The sequence below is a fragment of the Manis javanica genome, chromosome 5 (assembly GCF_040802235.1).
Source record: "Manis javanica isolate MJ-LG chromosome 5, MJ_LKY, whole genome shotgun sequence".
Taxonomy (NCBI): domain Eukaryota; kingdom Metazoa; phylum Chordata; class Mammalia; order Pholidota; family Manidae; genus Manis; species Manis javanica.
In genome coordinates this window covers 117219521-117239175 of record NC_133160.1, presented here as the reverse complement: position 1 = coordinate 117239175, position 19655 = coordinate 117219521, and the positions used below count along the sequence as shown (strand labels likewise).

General features: G+C 41.0%; 1 protein-coding gene across 19 annotated transcripts in view; it reads left to right on the top strand.

Annotated features, from left to right (window-relative positions):
- The first annotated feature begins 237 nt into the window (after positions 1–237).
- The window catches only part of RUFY3 (RUN and FYVE domain containing 3), a 71954-nt gene continuing 52536 nt past the window's right edge, over positions 238–19655 (top strand). For 6 of the 19 annotated variants that reach the window (XM_037003381.2, XM_037003374.2, XM_037003378.2 and 3 more), the window contains exon 1: positions 240–803. In XM_037003381.2, coding sequence (XP_036859276.1) covers positions 491–803 — 313 coding nt within the window. In that variant the 5' untranslated portion in view covers positions 240–490. Of the gene's footprint in view, positions 804–12598; positions 12748–12821; positions 15085–19655 lie in introns of those variants that run through there. The other 13 variants (XM_037003376.2, XM_037003383.2, XM_037003375.2 and 10 more) reach the window with 11 other exon arrangements.

The window sequence follows — 19655 nt, the reverse complement described above, 5'->3', positions numbered from 1 at the left end:
TAAAGTTAGGCGGTTACACACCAAACACGCCGCGAGAGATTTCGCCAGGCCCCCCACTTTCCAAGCACTAGGGGGGGCACACACACCCTACCGCTCAAGGCGGCCGCGCCGGGGGCGGCCAAAACCAGGAGCCGGGCACCGCCTCCCCCGCAAGGGCGGGAGGCGGAAGGTAGGCAGGGGAAGAGCAGGACTCTGCCCCCTAGGGGAGCCGCCGCAGGCTGGGGGCCGGGCCGCGCCGGGAGGGGCGTGGAGAGGAGCCGGCCGGGAGGAGGCCGCGCCGTCGGGAGGGGCCTTCCCCCCCAAGCTGGCTCGCGCCCCGGCGGGGCGGGCAGAGGCCCGGCGGCAGAGCCCGGACGCCCGCTCGCAGCCCAGGAGAGAGGTGGCGGCGGTGGCGCGGACGGGACGAGGCGGCGGCTCCCCGCCCTGACTCTCCTCTCCCCCGCCCAGGCCCGGGCGCGAGTCGGAGGCGGCGGCTCGGGAAGGAGGCAGTATGGCTGAGACCTCGCCGCCGCCCACCGCCGGCGCGGAAAGTTGCAGTGAGGACCAGGCGAGGGGCGGGGAGCAGCGGCCGGAGGACGAGGCGGGGCCGCCTCTGGCCTCCCCAGCCGAGCAGTCGGAGCCGGGCTCGCCGGTGGCCGCCCCCTTCTTCCTGCTCTATCCGGGCGATGGAGGCGCCGGCTTTGCAGCGCGCCCGCCGTCGCAGCAGCGCACTTGGAGGACCCCGCCGTCGCCGGGCTCCCCGCTGCCTTTCCTGCTGCTGAGCTACCCCAGCGGCGGCGGCGGCGGCGGCGGCAGCAAGCACCGTGAGTGGCGTTGGGAAGGGGGCACTCGGCCGGGAAGGGCCGGCCCGGCCCCGCGGAGCTCCGCCTCCCGCTGGGTCCCCGGAGCGGGGTGCCGGCCTGCGGGGGCGCTGAGGAAGCCCCTGTTCCGGGGAGTTGGGGGGCGGCCGCGGCCTGGGACCAGATTGTTTACCTCCAAGTGTCCCCAGGCTGCGGGCTCCCGCCTGGCCCGGCCTCCCCAACCCTCCCGGGCCGAGCGCGCATCCTCGCCAGCCTCCCACGTGCTCCCCGGGTCCCGGCCGCGGGTCCCCGCTGGGAGCCTTGCTCCGGGCAGTGTGGGACGGGGCGGGGCCCAGAGACCCGGCAGCCCCGCCGGCCTGCCTTCTGCGGGCTCTGGGCGCCGCGGCCCCGAAGTAGGTGTGGCTGCTGTGCCGCCGCTTCCCGGGCGGCTCAATTGTACCACCACCTTTTTTACCAGCGTTCACTCCACATTTGTAAATTTCACAGATCTGCTTCCCAAAATGTGTAGAGAAATCAGGAATGGTGTGTGAAATGACGGGAAGGGAATGTGTGGCTTTGGAAGGGCACCTCCCAGGATTATATCATTTGGCAGGAAGAAGCCTCCACCTTTTAAAACCACTGTCACGGGAGCTCTCTGAATGCAGCGGACCCCACTTTGTACTTTACCAGTCAACAAATGTTTATTGCTACTTGCAATGAGCGGGGCCCTACAGTAGGCAATGTGTATAAAAAGACTTATGGAGGAGTGTTAAATCTGGTTTAAAAAGACAAGATCTTACAGTATGAAAATGTGACAATGATGCCGGGGTTCTTGTTTGCGGAGCCGAAGAATGAGTTTCACAAACAGTCAAGGTAGGAGAGCAAGGTACAGGCTTTTATTTAGAGATACAATGAAAGGACAGAGCTCCCGGCTCATGCCAGGAGGGTACAAGAGAGTCCGTAGTGGTGCGTTGTCTAGGGGGTCTTATAGGCAGTTGAGGGTTTTTCTAGAACATGAAAAAACTTAGGGGTGTGGACTTGTTAAGTGGTCCCTGAATATTAAAAATTAACCTAACGTAAGGAATTTCCTGCCTTGATTTCTCTCTGGGACACCGGCGCCTTGATCCGGGAGCACATCAAAAGGCTGCCTGCCCAGCCCCCAAGGTGGGCCGAGGTATTGTCAAGAGGCAGAAAAGAATCCTGCCTCTTGAACTTCCTGGGTGTTAAAATGCAATCTTATCCTTAAGATGGAATTCTTCCTGCCTTTTACCATGCCGTCTACAGCTGGGTCTGCATGCTAAGTTAGTTGCTCAGTTTGCAGAATCACCTCGTCAGATTTGAAGGAGGAAAGGCAGCGCATAGGCCTGAGCCTTTTAGCTAAAGTGAATCTTACACATGGTTACAAATGATTAGCATAATAAAATCTGCTACTCTTCTTTATCTGGGGAACATTAACTGATTTCACTGAAGAATGATTCTAGAGCTCAATGTTTAACATAGAATTTTAGCAGGGGGGGTTTCCTTGCATGTAGTTACATTGCTCTGACTGCAAATATCCCACACTGCCCCCTCCAGAGGCCCTCACCCTACTCTGACTACATCCATGGGCCCTGTCTCATTAAGATACAAGAAAGGCATATGATATAAATTCCAAATAGTTTGCTGTTTGAGTTCTGGAAAGAGAGAGAAACTTGCCTAAGGTGATGAGGGAATCTGTTACAGAAATGGAGCTAGAGATTATTTTAGCAGCCAAAGCAAACCATTTAACTGCTCTGCAGTGCCAAGAAACCCTTACTTATTTTGTCTTTTCTTATCCCTGATCCATCCCTAGAAAAAGATTAACAGTTGAATATTTTCTATTAATAATACTATATACCATAGTCAATCCTCACCTCTGTGGGCCAAATATGATGCTACTTTTTCAGATGAGGAAGTTGAAGATCAGTGTGATTAACAGCCTAAGAGAAGGAATCAAGTTGACCCACATACCTTTCCTACTAAGCCCATGCTCTTTAAGCAAACCGAGACGTCCAAAACTGGTGGGATGGCTCCTTCTAGACGAGGGCCTGTTGGATTCAGTTGGAGGTAGTAATCCAGTGTTAGTTTTCTTTATCACCCAGAAAAGAGGGCCAACACTGACCATTGACTAAGAGTCTTAGTAAAACTAAAACCCTAGTTTGCGTTGGAGTGGTCTGCACTGATCTCCGGATGGGAGTGTCTAATCATGGCAGAAATGAGACCTTTTATAAGCAGAGGAAGGAAATACAAGAATATTCTCAATACTGCTTTTCATTTTTTAAGGAATCTGCTTTCTACTTTGTTGTTTAATCACATCCTCCTTTTTTCTCCTTAAATTTTTTATTTCCTGTGTAATGTGCTTGTTAGCCACACCACTATAGACTAAGAAGACACTCATCCGTTCTTTATAACTCTGTAACAGTTGTGGTGCAAGGTTGGATACAGAATTTTTCAACTGTTGGCTAGTATCAGTTGTGAGGATTATCTGGATTTCAGTTAATTCATTTGATTTATTCCTCCTGTTAAGGGTTGACTTTTTTTTTTTTTTAACTATCGTTTCAAAATTGGGGCCTAAGTATGACCAAGATCAGGAATGGAAGCCTTAAAGCTAAGGTTTCATAGGTGTGATCTCTTCATCTCTATCTTACAATGGTAGCAAATGGATGGCGTGATTTGTGAGCACATCAAGTTCTAATAGTTCCTCATGGTCTTTATTTCTGAAATAGTTCATTGGTGTGAAAGTGTTCTGAAAAATTACTGGGAAAATACTTGTATTCCACTTTTAAAGAACAGTCACTGAAAACATTTCATATTAGTAAAAAAATCACTAATACATATTTTATTCGAATATAAAATTGACTTAAAGTAGTTCTTATTTTGGACTTTGAGTTTTTATTTTTACCTGTTATTTTTATTTGTGCTTTAGAACCCAGGCATACTTGGGAAAAGGAATACCCTGGATACTAATAAAAATATTTCCTTGTCACTGATCTGCTGAGTTAGTACAATTTTGCTTTCTGTGTTGTACCTGGATATCAGAACTCTGGGTGTTTTACTGTTCATCAGCAACCCGAGACTGGTTTTAAAAGACTTATCATTTCAATTTCTAGGACAGTATTTGCACTCAACCGCAATACTCAGTAAATATTTGCCTCCCCCAATACCCAATTTTTAACTCTTGCTAGTGTATTTGCCAAAAATGCATAATATATAATAGCTTTGAGGTACCATATATTAAGGCAGCATCATCTTTTTATTTTAGAAATCTTGACTGTACTCAGATTTTAAAATAAACTTTACTTTTGTGTTCAGAATCTTCTTTGCATATGACATTGATGAAGGATAGCAAAAATGTATGCAGAGAAGATACACTAAACTTCTCAGGGTTCATCATATGCACTGTTTCAGTGTAAAATCCTGCAGATGTCATGTGCATACGATATTCAGCATGCTTAAATGCAATATGAAAAGGCTTCTGATGTGCCTCGGATGATGTCCCATTCTGAGTCTTTGAGTGCTTGTAATCTGCTAGAACTTTATGCTTCTAGCTTTTAAAGTTTCTAGCTCATAAAAGTTTCTACCATGCCTTTTTAAAAAATGGATTATAAAAGTTATAAGTAATATATAAATCTGTTCTCATTGTTTCTATGTTTTATAATACAAAATTACGTTGAGTACCATATGAACTTTTCCTCTTCGGGCTCCCAACCCCACAGCCCGTTTCTTACAGAGTTTGAGTTTGGTGACTTTTCTTCCAGAACTTTACTTGTCTTCCCAGACATGAATGTGTTTATATTTCACGGGGCCTTTTCCCCCTTGCTGTGTGACCTTCCCCACCAATTTCTCATCAGCTGTATTAGCAGGAGCTGCTTGCTTGCCATATGGTACAATACTTTCAATGCCTCCTTCCTCCAACCTAACTTTAGAAGTCAGCTTGTGGATGGACAGGATGGACAAGAGATTTCCCTTTTTGGTGTTGGAAGGAAGAGGCACTCCTGCCATCTGCTGGGTTACCAACCTCTATGGAGTTACTTCTTCCAACTCCCAGAGCTACAGCAATTTACGTTTAAGGCAATGCCATGCAAATAACGCACATCTCTGCCCTTGTCCTCTCTCCCAATTACAGCACTATACCCCCCCCCAAAAAAAAAACAGTCCCACTCACAAAGAAGCAGCTTTCTTTCTGTATCTACGTGTTATTTTGAGATGGGAGAAGGGCTGGGAGAGGACTAGAAAGAAGAAAATATCCCTTGGGAAGGGCTGGTGTCATTTCTTTGACTGCTCACTTCAAGGCTGAGTACACCTGTCAGTGAATGCCTCGGTTGAGCTCTGGGAAGGGCAAAGAATGAGGCGTCTGGAAGCAAGCATAGACATATTTTCTCACAGATGCACTTTAAGAGTCCATGGTGTGGGGAAGGACCTTTTCATTTACATATAAACCCAGGAATGAGTATTTAAAAGGAGAAAATCAATCAATTATGTTCAGTTTCATACACACAATATAAAGATATGTATGTATTATGTATCTATGCATGTATATATACATTGTGTGTATTGATTGGTTTTTATCATCCATGGACATTAATATTATGTGTCTCTCTCCTTTTTCATTGTCTAATAGTACTCTTGAAAACATACCTGGTCAATACACATTCATCCATTTATCTGCTGTATGCTTTTTAAATTTTGAAAAGACGAAAGTGCTTTCTTCTGATTTGTAAGTGATAGAGGTAAGGGGGAAAGCATTGAGCCATCAGAAAACGTTTTGAGCATTTACCTTCATACTAGTAGTTTTTTAAACAGCTGATTGTGTCTTTTTTAAAGACAGGTTTTTGGTATAGATAATGTAGAGCATTGTCCCATTTACAGTACTGTGATTCACAAATCTGTTAGCCTTCTGCTCATTTCCAAGTGTGTTAAAAATGCAAAGAGCCACTTTCCGATCCATTAAGTACTGTTTTGTCAAATGGCAGATATAAGCATCCATAAAAAAAAGAAAAAATCCTCAGATATGTAGCATTTTCAGACAGTGTAAAACTAGATTAGTGGTGACCAGAGAACTAGAGTTTAGCCCCTAAGATTATCTAAATGCAAGAGGGTCCTTTCCACACACAGTTGAAATGGTGACCTGGGACATCCTGAATTGCTGAGGTACAGGGAGCAGGGGCATGCCCCGTTTTGCTGCCTCTTGAGACTAAACCCGTTTTAGTCACAGTTGAAAAGAAAAAATGGGGAGGAGGAGTCCATATAGAATTCATGTAAGTAGATGGATGGAACATGTGTTCATTAAAGTATTTTATTCACTGTGACTTACCTAATTGTAAAATACAAAAATTGTGATGAGTAACCTTCAGTTTAGAAGATTACATCCTGGAGATACAGAATCTGTGGTTGTAGGAAAGTTCTTATCTCAAATTTTAGCATGCATCAGAATTACCTAACGGTCTTGTTGACACAGATTTCTGGCCCTATTCCCAAAGGTGTTCTTTTGTAGTTTTTTGTTTTTATTAAGGTGTAAGTTACATATAACAGTTTCAGGTGTACTATTCAGGTGTACAATTTTATTTTTAACTGAAAGAATAAATTCTTATTCCTGAATAGTCTGACTCCAAAGCTTAATCACCGTATGCTCCCTCACTAAGGCATCAAAGAAACTTGTTTGGGTAGAGCGTGCTGGGTGGAGAGAGGGCAGAAAAGAGGTGGCAAAAAAGCAACTTTTGGGGACTAAAAGACTGGTATTATACTATGGGCCTCAAAACATATTCACCTGAGTGTATTTGACCTTGCATCTTTTTTCTTTCTGCTTGTCTTTTAATAGAAATCTCTTAAAAGAATTTTATCAAGAAGCTAAGGGAAGTAATTTTTTTAGCATAGGTTGCACGTAGTAAAAAGTGTAGGTTGATGATGATGAAGGCGTTAACAGAATTAACTGGATGAAATGATATTTCCTTGTTGACTGGTACTTTTGAAAATTCCTTAAATAATTTAAAGAGTTGCCTACAAGATATGCTGCCTCTTTGTAAGATAGATAACCTGCAGCCATCATGAAGAGAAGTGGAACCCATTTTAATGATTTTTTGCAGGACATCACAACTGTTACATTTCTCCCCAAACCTTATTAACACTGAAAGTGCCTCCTGTAGTGCAAAGTGGCCCTAATATGAGCTTTAAAATTTATTTTGGGAGGTCAGTGCACCATAATCATTAAAGAATGGGCTGGAAATTATGTAACAGGAAATGCTTCTAGAATTACAGAGCAGTGGGTACATGAGTGGGTAAGTGTCAGTGTGGTCTTACCCTCTACAGTTGTGTTTGAATATGAAAAGTTCATAGTTCTCAAATACCATGATTTCACGTATTTGTGGAATACAGAGCAAAACAAGGAACAAAAGAGCAGTAGACTCATAGACACTGAGAAGGAACTAGTGGTTACCAAAGAGAAGGGGTTGTGGTGGTGGTGGGAGGCAGATAAAGGGGCCCAATTGTTCGCATTCACAGTACAAGTTGGTCATGGGGACAGTAGTACAGCATGGAGAATATAGTCAATGATTCCTTAACATCTTACTACTATTGACATCTTACTATGTTGATAGATAGTAACCACACCAGAGGGGGTGAGGATTTAATAATATAGGTAACTGTTGAACCACTGTGTTGTGTATTTGAAACCAGTAAGATTCTACATCAACAATACTTAAAAAGAAGTTCAGTCTCCCAAAAACATATTAAAAGAGTCCAGGGCTGCTGGCCAAGGTAGTATTTCTTTTCACAGAGCCCATGTTCATGATTTTATGTTCTAGACTTGCTCCAAACCAAACCAAATGGAATTAACACGTGTCATGTGTCAGAGGGAGTTTCATAGAGGGTGGAGTGGAAGCAAGAAAGTTTAAGCTTCATAATCCTCAGGAAAGGAGAGATTGGCTGACTGACACCAAGAGGCCTGTAAAAAGTAGCCAGCATTTCAGTACGTTGCCTTTTCAGAATAACGTTCCTCCAACTTTCGAAGCTGTTTAGGGACTTTCCATAGATATTTATCTGCTGCCCCTGCCTTTTTTATGAATGTAGGAAATCTGGTCACCTGATGTGAATGCTGAGTAAATTTCCAACCCATCTCTTTTCTTTCCACAGCCCGAGAGCTGTCCTGGCACAGCCTTTGCTCATGTCTCCTTTTCACTTCCTCCCACCTCAGTCCTAGGGATATTCTTCCTTACTGACTTCCATTCCATGTAATGATAGGGTTTTGGGATTTTAGTTTTTTTCCAGAACTCTCAAGGGCACAGGCAACTATTATGATGATAATGGCTGACTTTACTGCCTGCTTACTCTGCAGCACACCATACTAAGCATTTTACTCACATTACTTCATTTAGCTCTTAAGTAGTTAATGTTACTATCCCCTTTTTATCAGTGAAGAAGCAGGCACAGACACAAGTAATTTGCCAAGGTTTAAATGATGTTAGGGTTCTTGTTCACGGATCCGAAGTTGAACCTGGGAAACACTCAAGGTAGGAGAGCAAAGCTGAGAGAGAAAGTGAGAGGACAGAGCTCTGGCTCAGGCCAGGAGGGGACAAGAGAGCCCCAGGGTGGTATGTTGTCTAGGGGTTTTATAGGCTGCTGAGAGACAAAGGGCTAGGGATGTACACCTGTTAAGTGGTCCCAAAATGTTTATCTTTGAAGAGACATTAAGTTTCTAATTAGTCTTCCTGGTTATTTACAAGAATTTTACTGCTCTGATTTCCTCCTAGTATAGCAGCTTCCTGGTCTGGGAGCATATCACTCAAGACTGCCTGCTTTGCTCCCAAGGTGGGCTGAGTTATTGTCTGTTAATAAACTTACTTTTTAACTAATTGGGTTTTAAGATGCAATCTTATTTTCAAGATGGCATCCTTCCTGTTTTTTCTACATTGTTTTGGGCTTGCTTGCTATATTGCCTAGGTTGCAAATCATTTGTTTAGGGCTGGAGGAAGAAAAGCAGCACCTGCTGTAAAGTCAGAAAAACAAGCTGGGCCCCCCCAGCAGGCCAAAGCAAATCCCACAATGGATTATCTTGCTTTGTTTTTTACCAAAGGCTCTCACCCTACTGTCTAAGCCCATCATGGTCTCTGTCTCACTATCCCCTTTTTGTCAGTGAAAAAACAGGCACAAACACAAGTAATTTGCCAAGGTTTCTCAGCTTCTGAGTGGTGGATGGAAGTAGGATCACTCTGGGTATTCTGACTCCTGAGCCCACATGCTCTCTCAGCCTCTCCTAGCTGGAATCCACTGCCTCCCGCAACTGGAATTCCATCCTGACTTGGGAGACTCCTGTTCAGGCAGCAGCATTCTTCTAGTTCCTTGTTCTACTCAGTAAAGCCCATTTTGCTAAAAATGAATGAATGAATGTATGTGAAATTCACAAGTTACCAATTTTATAGAGAAAATAGTTGTGTGTGTAAGCAACACTGAATAGCCATCAGTGACAAGGATCTAAGAATTTCTTAAGCACGTGTAGTTTGGTGCCTATTGCCTTGTTCTTTTCATATCCCTAATGGCTAGCACATAGAGGTGCCCAGTATGTGTTAAATGAATGGATCTAAACATGCACAAATGAATAAAGCTGTGTAAGAATGACTTGTTCGTCGGGACATAAATATGGCTTGATTTTATAGAACTTGCAGGTTTTCTTGGTTGAAGTGAATCAGAGTGGAAATATACCACTACAGGAGTACAGACAGCAGAGTTACCTACCTATACCAACAATTATCTATTCAGAGTGTGGTGTTTGATAGGTACTCTTTTGAGCAGATGTATAATGGTGTGCAAAGTGGGAAGAGTTCTTAGGGGAGCCTATGATCTTTGTGAAGCTAGCTGTTTAAGTTTCATTTTATAGCTGAGTAGATTGAGCCAAAAGGAGGATAAATCTCCCAAGATCATCCGCTAAGTTGCTGGTAGCTTTACATCTGTAAATCATTGGCCATGAAATCAGTTTTAGTAAGATAGGAGTTAATTCTAGTCTTATGCTGGTTAGTTTTAACAAAAAGATAATGCATTGTAATATTTCTTTGTGTTTATTGCTAACAAAATAATGATAAATAGGCTTGTCAGGTACAATCAATTTATAGTATTTATTATTACCCTAGATTAATAACTACAAAGTAGTACTGAGCCAGCCAAGTGCATTAACTTAAAAATGGTAAAACTCTTAGGGTCAGAGGGGAGATAAAGTAGGTTTTTGTCTGAGAGAGGGAAGTAAGTAAGAAAGAAGGGAGATGGGGGGACTGGAGCATGTGAAAAATCATGATCATTCAATCGAATAATCTTAGAATTTAGCAAAAACATTTGGCTTTCTTCTACCAATGTTATCATGATGATAATTCATAAAGGAAACTCTTGTGCTTAAGAGCAGCTAGTGAAGTAGTGTGTATGTGTTGAGCAGGGAATGGTTTTTTTGTCTTAAATTGTGAAACCATGATCCAGGAAGCTTTGGGAGACAACTTGTAAGCTTTACAAACTGACAGAGTTGTACAAGTCAGCAAGTCTTAGGAAGCACTGTTATGTGCAGAATAGGAACTGGGTAATAGGAAGAGACAATTAACTCTGAAAGAAATACGTGAAATGATCTCTCTCTCAAACCTGTTAAGAAGAATTGGCATACCTGCCAGAAATCTATTTCTAAAAAACATCTAAATGTCATTTAAAAATGAAAAAATTCAAAATAACCCAAATGCTTATTAACATAAAATGGTTCCGAAAATTGTTTACATGCAATGGAATATTACCTTACAATACAGCAGCCAAAAGGATAAACTACAGCTACACAGTACAGTGTGGATGGAATCTTAGAAAATGCAGTACTGAATGAAAGGCTTAGAAGGCTATGTGCAGGATGAAACCCTCTCTATAACGTCTTTAAAAAGAGCTAAATAATATTGTTTAGGCATCTATATATTCATAATAATATTTTTAAAATAAGGTGACAATTTGCACAAAATTCAGAAGTGGTGGCCTCAAAAGGTGACATAAGAATTCAGGAGCATGTAAGTGTTCAATTGATCCATTTCTCCAGTTGGGCAGTCATTTCATGGTTATCAGGTATATTTGTTTAAGAATTACAGTCGTACATTGAAGTTTGCCATTTAAAGAAGTTCTGAAATGAGTCATTTTATAAAATGATTCCCCCCTTCATTTATCTTTCCACGGTTGCAAATGTGTCAAGTGTCTTCATGTCCCACTGAGTATGCGGAGGGACCTCAGGAAGATGATTTCTCAGCTCTTGGTGTGGGAATAAACAAGTGACATTGTTCTTCAGGATGGTCAGAAAGAATTTGGTTTACTCTTTACCCAGCACATAGCAGGGAAGATCCATGCTGGAATTTCGGTTTCTCAGAAAATTCCCATTTATTGAAAACCTGAACTTAATGTATGTGGGTAACTAAGTGGAATATATGGTTGGTGAAGCCTTAAGGTGTAAAGTGTGAACCTAGTTATTTCCCCTTCTGCAAATCTTTAATTTGTTGAAATTCCTTTTTAGGAGATTTCATGAGGACTTTGCCTGTGTTACTTTGTTTTTTGTTTTGTTTCTTTTTATTTTCTCTGAATAAAATTTAATCATTGGGATGGAGTACTGATGTTTGCAAAGTAAGAAGAAATCATGGACTTTGGGGGCATCTACACAGAAGCAGCTTTGAATCCGAGCTGCCACTTGCTAATTGTGTGATCTTGGGCCAGTTACTTGGCTCAACTTTGGTTTCCTTTTATGTAAAGAGAGGATATCAATATCTATTTTGCAGGATTCTTGTGAGCATTTGGTACAATATTTACGAAGCACCTACCAGAAAAGAGAAAGTCAGTAGATAATACCTACTTTATATAATAATTTTCCCATATTGTATGACAAGGACATTGGGCATGACAAATCAGCCTTTTTCTTTTAATAGTAGCTTGAGTAAATAATACTTTGAAAGGAATGTAACTTCTAATTTAGAAATGTGAATCTTGTTTGCGTTCAATCAGTCATAATGTGGAAAATTCAGTCTGTAAGCAGCTAGAACACAGTATTATTCAAGTCGTCATCTTGGATTTGAATTTCACATAGGTCCATTAATTCTGTTTCAGGGCCACAGACTGTACCTCAGCACTCCTCACAACTATCTTAACAAATGTGTGCCATTATTCACAAGTGGGCTCAAATGAAAAAAATAGTTCAAGAGAGTTTAGGATTAGTGTGTTTATGAGAAAAAAGTTCAAGCCTTGTATATCTTACTGGTGACAATATTACCTTTATATTCTGAGCCAATATGTTTAATTAGTATAAGACCCAAATGTAAAAGCAATACAAGCAATATTTAGAATTATTTTTATTAGTCTTCTACAAATAGTGCTTGTTTTCATAGTAAAGTCATTGTTTATGAACAATGAGTAGCTAACTGTACCCGCCAGAGACTCAAGTGTTTTCACCTGCAAACAGGTGACTTAGTGGAAGTACAGGTTTCCCTGCCTATGCATAGCTCTGATTTCTGAAAGGACTGCCAGTACCTCCTCAAGCTGATAGGTATGGGAAACTGAGAGATGACCAGTGCAGGCAGGTTTTTCTCTCCTTGGCAAAAGTTTAGCTGCTTTGGTCTGCCCTCCCTGTGCCCTCTATGTGGAGAGGACCTTTGGCCAGAACATAAACCAAGTTTCTCTGCTTAGAGACCTTAATGTTCTTGTTGTACTGGTATGTTGTAATCAGTCCAGACCTCCTCTTCAGGTTAGTAAGTGCTTATCGGTTGGTCGGTGGAAAGATTGTCTTGATCTGTGACAGGCTGAATTGGGAATTCGTGGACCCCAGGCAGTGAATCCCAGAGCATTCAGATTTACTCATGTGTTCACTGTTCTGTGTTTTGAGAATTTATCAGTGACCTAGAGTCCTGATATGGTGTATACAGATAGCCAGAGCTGTTTGGTGCTGTGGTTCCAGGAACTATTCCGTGTAAGTTTAATTTAAAGGTTTTAATGACTGCTTACTATGTTTTGAACTATTGCATGGCTTAAAGTAAAACTGTCAGCTGTCCCCTTTAAGTTTTAATGCATAAGATGGAAATGTGTCAGGCTAGAAAGGAATCAAACTAATTAAATGTGAATGTGTTAAATGAGGCTTGTGTTCAGTATTTGGATACATAAACTCTGCTTCCTTGAAAAAGTACCTTGTCTGACTCCTGCATGACCAGTGCCTGGATCACTGCCTGGCATGTGGAGTACTCTCAATAAATATTCCCTGAATGAGTAAATAGCTCTGGGTCCAGATGTAGGATAATCTTGGAAGAGATTTAAATAGAAATGAATAAACCTGAAATATTTTATTTTCCTTAATAATTTGCAGATTTTCTTCCTAATTATTAGTAAGCATATATGTATATGCATTTTTACATTGCACCAGTTTGCCTTCCCTCTAACAATATGAAAATGCCTGTTTACTCACAGAATCTGGTTCGTAGCATTTTTTTCTTTGAGCTCTATCTCAAATTAGAATGAAGCATTTCTGAAATCTTAATATTCAAGGAGTTTTTTTTTTTAGTTTTCTGAAATTAATAAATTAAGGTATCCCTCTGATAAGAAGTGTCTAGAATGGAATAGGTCATCTTGGGATATATTTCTTGAAGTTGTATGTTCCCCCCAAAACAGACCCTTAAATAGAAGAAATGCTTCAATTGTCCAAAACATTTTCAAAGCAAATCTTTATCACCTGTTACCTCCTTGTTATTTATGTAGCTCAGAAAGCACGTACCTAACTTTTTGCTACCAAGGTATGAGTGCCTCACTGATAATAGAGATTTATGTGTGTTGGTGGCAGGATGGGTGAGTTGGCTGGTTGGTATGAGAGGATATGATACTGTCCCCTTAGGATGTTCTAGGGTGGGAGAATTTTTAAAATACAACATAGTTTTATCTCCTCATTAGGAACCTAATGCATACTTAATGCAGAAGCTTGGTAAATACACCACATCAAAAGGTGGGGGGAATTGCCATTAATCTGGAAGGATTTTACCTTTTTAACATCGTTTTTTTTTTTGCTTGTCTCTCCAGTCTAAAAAGTCAGGTCTTTGTATCTTGGAGAAGGAAATTTTAAATGCCTGAGAGTATGATATTGAAATTGAAATCTGCTTTAGCTTTTCTTAAAACACAACCTTTAGCAGGGTAAAGAATTTTATTAGCTAGGTATATCAGAATGAAAAAAGCGAATCGTGCACTGGTTAAATTAATCCAACTGCCTCTTTACCATCTTTGCTGTGGAGTATTACCCAGTATGAACTGTCCTCCTGTTAGCCAGCCCTTTTATCCCAAAGTGAGGGGAATTGATGAAGATATGTGCATTGTGTTATGTCTGGTCATAGTTTGACTAGCACAGTCTGGAAGTGGGTTGTGCAGGATGAGAGCAAGCAGCCTAATTGCTCTCCCTGCATCAGCAGCATCTATAAAGCATCCTGGGAATTGCTCACCCTACGTTCAGAGCTGCTGGTCACATGAGCCTGAATTTTCAGATCAGTTCATTAGTCAGCCATTTTGGTCAACACCCTGCTTACTGCGCACAACCAATCCTATTAGAACTCAGCATCCCTGCTCATCTGAGCAGATCCTGGAAGTGATTTCTGCAGCTCACAATTTTTTTTAAGCTAAATTGGAAATAATACTGGTTTATTTCTTGTTCATTTTTTTTCTTTCGTATTTTTTTCCTGCACAAAGGAGGAGGATTTTTCACTTATTCATGCAGAGGCCAGTTTTTTGAAGCCAGTTAAGGTGGCATTAGCTGGGCAGGGTTTAAAGCCGATAGCTCAGCTGAAAAAGAAGGGCGTAGGGAAGGGAAGGAGAGAAGCTGGAAGAAGACAAGTAGCGTCTTATTTTGCTATGTGGTAGGAACCGTCAGTGAGAAGATATAGTATAGAATTGTTTATCTTGAACAGTTGGTTCTTAAACCATAAGGTATTTTTCCTTGTATTTTTCTTTAAGCCTCCCTCATCCCTTTTCTTAAGAGCTTTATTCCAGAGCTTTGGATTTGGCGATTTTGGGTGAGGAGGTTTTATTTATTTCTGTTGTGTGTGTGTGTGTGTGCGCGAGTGTGTTTGCGTGTGTTGTGGTCTCAGCTGAGTCATCATGTCTGCTCTGACGCCTCCAACCGATATGCCAACCCCGACCACTGACAAGATCACACAGGCTGCCATGGAGACTATCTACCTTTGCAAATTCCGAGTGTCTATGGATGGAGAGTGGCTCTGCCTGCGAGAGCTGGATGACATCTCACTCACACCTGACCCAGAGCCTACCCACGAAGGTATGGTCCGACCCGGTCCCCTAGTATCGCACCAGCATCCTCATTGTTAACGGCGCTGGGAGGGCGAGGGAGAGGTAGGAGGAACCCATCCTCTAAGCTGCTCACAACCCTGAAACCTGTCATCCTTGCCCACCACCCAGCTCCCCTTTTCTCCTTCACTGGAAAGAAATATTTTTCCCTGCCCCCTAAGGTATCCTTCCAAAAGATGCTGGTGCTTGTTTTGAGTTCTTTGTCTTTAAGTCTCTAAAGAGAACATTTGAGGTCACTTGTCATATCTGACCTTAATTGATAATGAAAAAGCTATTATTTTGATTATATATCAAAACAGAAATCACAGTGATTTTTAAGAGAGTAAGTTAAGACAGCCTGACTATAATTATAGGATTGTACATGATACAGTTGAAACACTTGAGGGGTATTTTATGGAGGGGGGTGGATATCAGTATATAATTTAAACAGGCTATGATATCTAGAAAATATTTGGTCAAACATCTTTTTTATAATAATATGGATTTTTAGGTTAGATGAAAAAGCAGTTTTACATTCCATGCTTTTTTAATGAATGTGGACTATTAGAAAAGCATAATGACTTGAAAAGGTTAAACATCATTAATAAAGTCATCCCTATCTGTGGTATCTATTGGCCATTTTTTTTTTAAGGTACACAAATATATTTGTTTTTAATATTACATGCAAGGGGTCATCAGTGGTTGGGGGGGAGAGGGAGTAAGTACCCCAAAAAGTTATGGGGCTTGAGAGTTTAAATACCATCTTTTTTTTTTTTTTTTTGACCATTGTTTTTTAATGGTAACTGTGATGACCCATTTGAAATTTCTACTGTCAGTACCTTTGAGACCTTCATGGTCTCTTGACTTACGACTTTCTTCCAGGACCTTTTCTAAGTTGCAAGAGGTTTTCCACTTCTACCCCTTCATTGTACCACAAAGAAGAGAATTACAGTCATAGCTGTAAATTGTTTTGTTTTTTATATAGCAGTCTCTTAGGTAGTGTTTATGCTCCACCCTTAAAATAATGAAGGCAGAAATACTCACATTTGAGTAGAATTTTTTCATACACATCTGCCCAATATTTAGGTGTATCTGCAGGACAGATGGCATAAGGTGAATCGCACATAGCAGATCAGGATGGGAAAAGTGGTTGCCCTTGACCTTGTGTTGTAATGTTATCATGACTCAGATTTTACCCTTTGTGTCTGAAAAGGATTTTATTTTCCTACTTAGACCTGGCCTTGAGAAAGTTTTAGAGAGGGTTAATATCACAGAACAAAGCATTCATTTAGGGTGTGTCCTTCAGAGTAATGTTTATATAGTTTTTCAGACCGTTTGCATTTTTTAGCAATTGGTTTGTCAGATAGACAGCTAGCTACAAGGGCTAGAAGACATCAACTGGAATTCCACACAATGCCCAGTACAGTGTAAAACAACCACTAGAGCCTTACGAATCTTTAGGGAAGAAAAATATACTTTTAGAAGGCTACCAAGAAATCTTTTGGCACATGTCCGAATTTGCACATTTTGTTTTAAAAAATATTGCCATCCATTTTGAAAGTCATGCAATATGAAATATTCCCTTAATTATAATATCCAGGGTGTCTGTGTCTCAAAAATAATTTTTAAAACAATTTTAGTACTTTGAAGACATACTTGGTTTTCGAGCAAGGTATCTATGAGTGAGCAAAAGTGAGCTGTTTGGTTCACGTAGGATTTGTAGTGGTGCTGTTTGAATTCTTCACGGAGAAACCTGTGATAGAAAGTGTGTGAGGGCTGCAAGCTAAGCTATGAGTAGTCCATCCTTTGACAAGGGAAAACTGACAAATAGGAAGTTCCCAGCACTATAGAGGATGTGGAGGAAAATAGAGAAATGCTGACACTGACTCTTGGAATTTTGCCTTGTGCAAGAGAAGCGATGATTTCACATGCTTAGAAATGGAAATAATAAAGCCCAGGCCCAGGCAAACATCTGGAGGTTTAGGGATGGAGGAGACCAGGTGGTGCTTTACAGGGCTTTTATTTCCTTGCTCCACTGGCTCACTCTGGATGTCCAAGCAGTCAGTTGGACCCAAGAAACATCTGCTTTAGTATTAAATTGTTAGGTTTGATTTAGCTATCAGCATTTAAATGGTGATCGCCTGGCTGGTGATAATGTGGATCTCACCTTGTTGACAAAATGGAGCCAACCTTTGCCTGGACACACAGGCATTTTCAGAGTTCTTCCTGGCTAATTCATAGAGGGAAAGACATCTGACAACACAAATCCTGCAGTGGGGCCTTCTGATGCCCACAGGAGAAAATAGGCAAAAAGCATAATGTGCCTTCTTAAGAGGATAATGTAGACTGTGTGTGACCTCAGCAGTAGAAGCCTTACGGCTTTCAACTTTTGTTTTCTGAAAACAGAGTGTCTGCCCTTCTCTGTGCAGACCACAGTGCAGGCCTGGACCTAGAGCTTCTGCCTGGCCTGACTCTTAAATACATGGAAATAAAGACATTTGTTTCATTATTTCAGTGCTGGTTGGTGGTCAAGGAGGTGATCTCTCTGTCCATTTTTTGTAATATACTTTTTTTTTTAAACCAGAAATGAATTTACAAGTCTTCCATTATAAATAGAATTTCCCTAAAGACAAGAGCCTAGGATTGATTCCATGGAGAAGAGAAGATTCAGGAAAGGCTTCATCCAGAAAGTGAGATGGACAGTTGGGCTGGACAGTGTATGATTACTGGGTGATCCCCAGGCAGGCATAGGTTCAGGGGTTATTTCAAACAGCATGTGTATGGTGAGCTGGCTGAGCCAGGGAATAGCAAGTAGTCAGGATTGGTACCTACCTGAGAGTAGGTTAGGAGGATTAAATGGGATAACTAATATAAAGCACCCTAGAAATGTTATTAGCTATCTGTGTAATAGTTATTCATGGAGCAGTAGTTTGAGCTGCATTAGTTGAAGCCACATTCTTAAATATAGTGCCATTTCACTGTATATTTCTGTTTTTACATCTAACCTTCTAGAGCAGTCTAAACTAGGTAGTTTTCCTGACAGACTAAGTAGGACATTTGTAGCTTAAATTCATGTTTTAGCCTTGTCCTTTCTTGTACCCGTATAAACAAGAAAATAATTGGTTACAAATAAAATTCAGTAATCAAGATAAACTTGTTTTCCTTCTTAACCTTTTAATGATAGAGAACCTAATATAAAGAGATGATATACAGATGGTGAGTTTAATATGATAAAATATATTGTATGGGTTACAAAGACAACTGTGAACTTTGAAATTACTTTTCTGACTTACAAAACTTCCTTCTCAAATACAGATAATAAGAGACAGACTCTAAAGAAATGATATGTGGGACAGTCATATTGAGAAGAGAACCTTTGCTTAAGCTTTGTTAGGATTTCTGTAGACAGTTGTATGTGCTGGTAGACTTCATACATGCTGTTACTGCCTGACTCTGGAGGTTTCCCCAGGTAGTTGCATTTTGCTTTAGTGTTCATTTAGAATATCTGGCATATATACTGTAATGTATAAAGAAAGCGGTTGGATGAGACATCTGTGAGTATAGTAATGATTCTGCACTACATGCAAGGAATGTATTTTGGTCTGTCACTTGGTCAGAAATATTTATTGGGCATCCATTGTTGCAAAGTCCAGTTCTAAGAACTAAGAAATAGATGGCCCTTGCCCTCATCAGTCAAAGTAAAGAGATGAAACAAAAATGTCAGAGGCCATTGTGAAACAAGTGTGAAGTACTAGTAGCTAAAGGACAGTGCTGTTCCTGAGGAACTGGGACATGGGATTCAAAGCCAGATAGCACTTAGAGTGACCACATTTCCCAAAGGACAGGATGCATTAAGACTTGGGATCAGATTTTACCATTCAATAGGGAATATTCTGCTGTAAAATACAATAAGCAGGAAAAATCCCTTGAAGATGAAATGGAAAATGTTTGTTATATGGGACTTGTTACCAGTGACTGTGGAAAGTGCTGAGATAATTCCATTGACATTTAGTAAGGTGCTTTTACTCAATAATATCACTGCAAGCTAGTTAAACCCACCCTGTCTGAATTAAAAAAATGGTACATGTCCCATTGTGCATTTTGGCAGGGGAAGCCAAATGGTTGTTTACTAAAAAAATTTAATAGCATGAATTTACTACAATCTAGTGCAGGGCTTCTAAACCCTCTAATCCATAATGCTAAAAATTATATAAAATTTCATATCTGTTTTTATTTTTTTCAGTAGGAAAAATCCTTAGTATCTATTAGAAACCCACAAAGAAAAAAAATAATGCTTAAAACACATGCAATTTTTATCATACGATCTGACCCTTGGCCCTTCATTCAATATACATTTTCCGAGGTTACTGACAAGTGGAGGGTAGTGGTGGGGTGATACTTCAAACAAGAAAAGACCAGCCAATGAGTGCAGCAGTACAGAGCCAGAGGTCTGGTCTTAGCTCCAGGGAGATTTCCAGTTGGCAGGATGTTTGAGCTGAGACCTAGAAGATGTTGCGAGAGTTACCTGGGCATAAACTGGAGGCGAGGGGTTTTGAGGAGAGT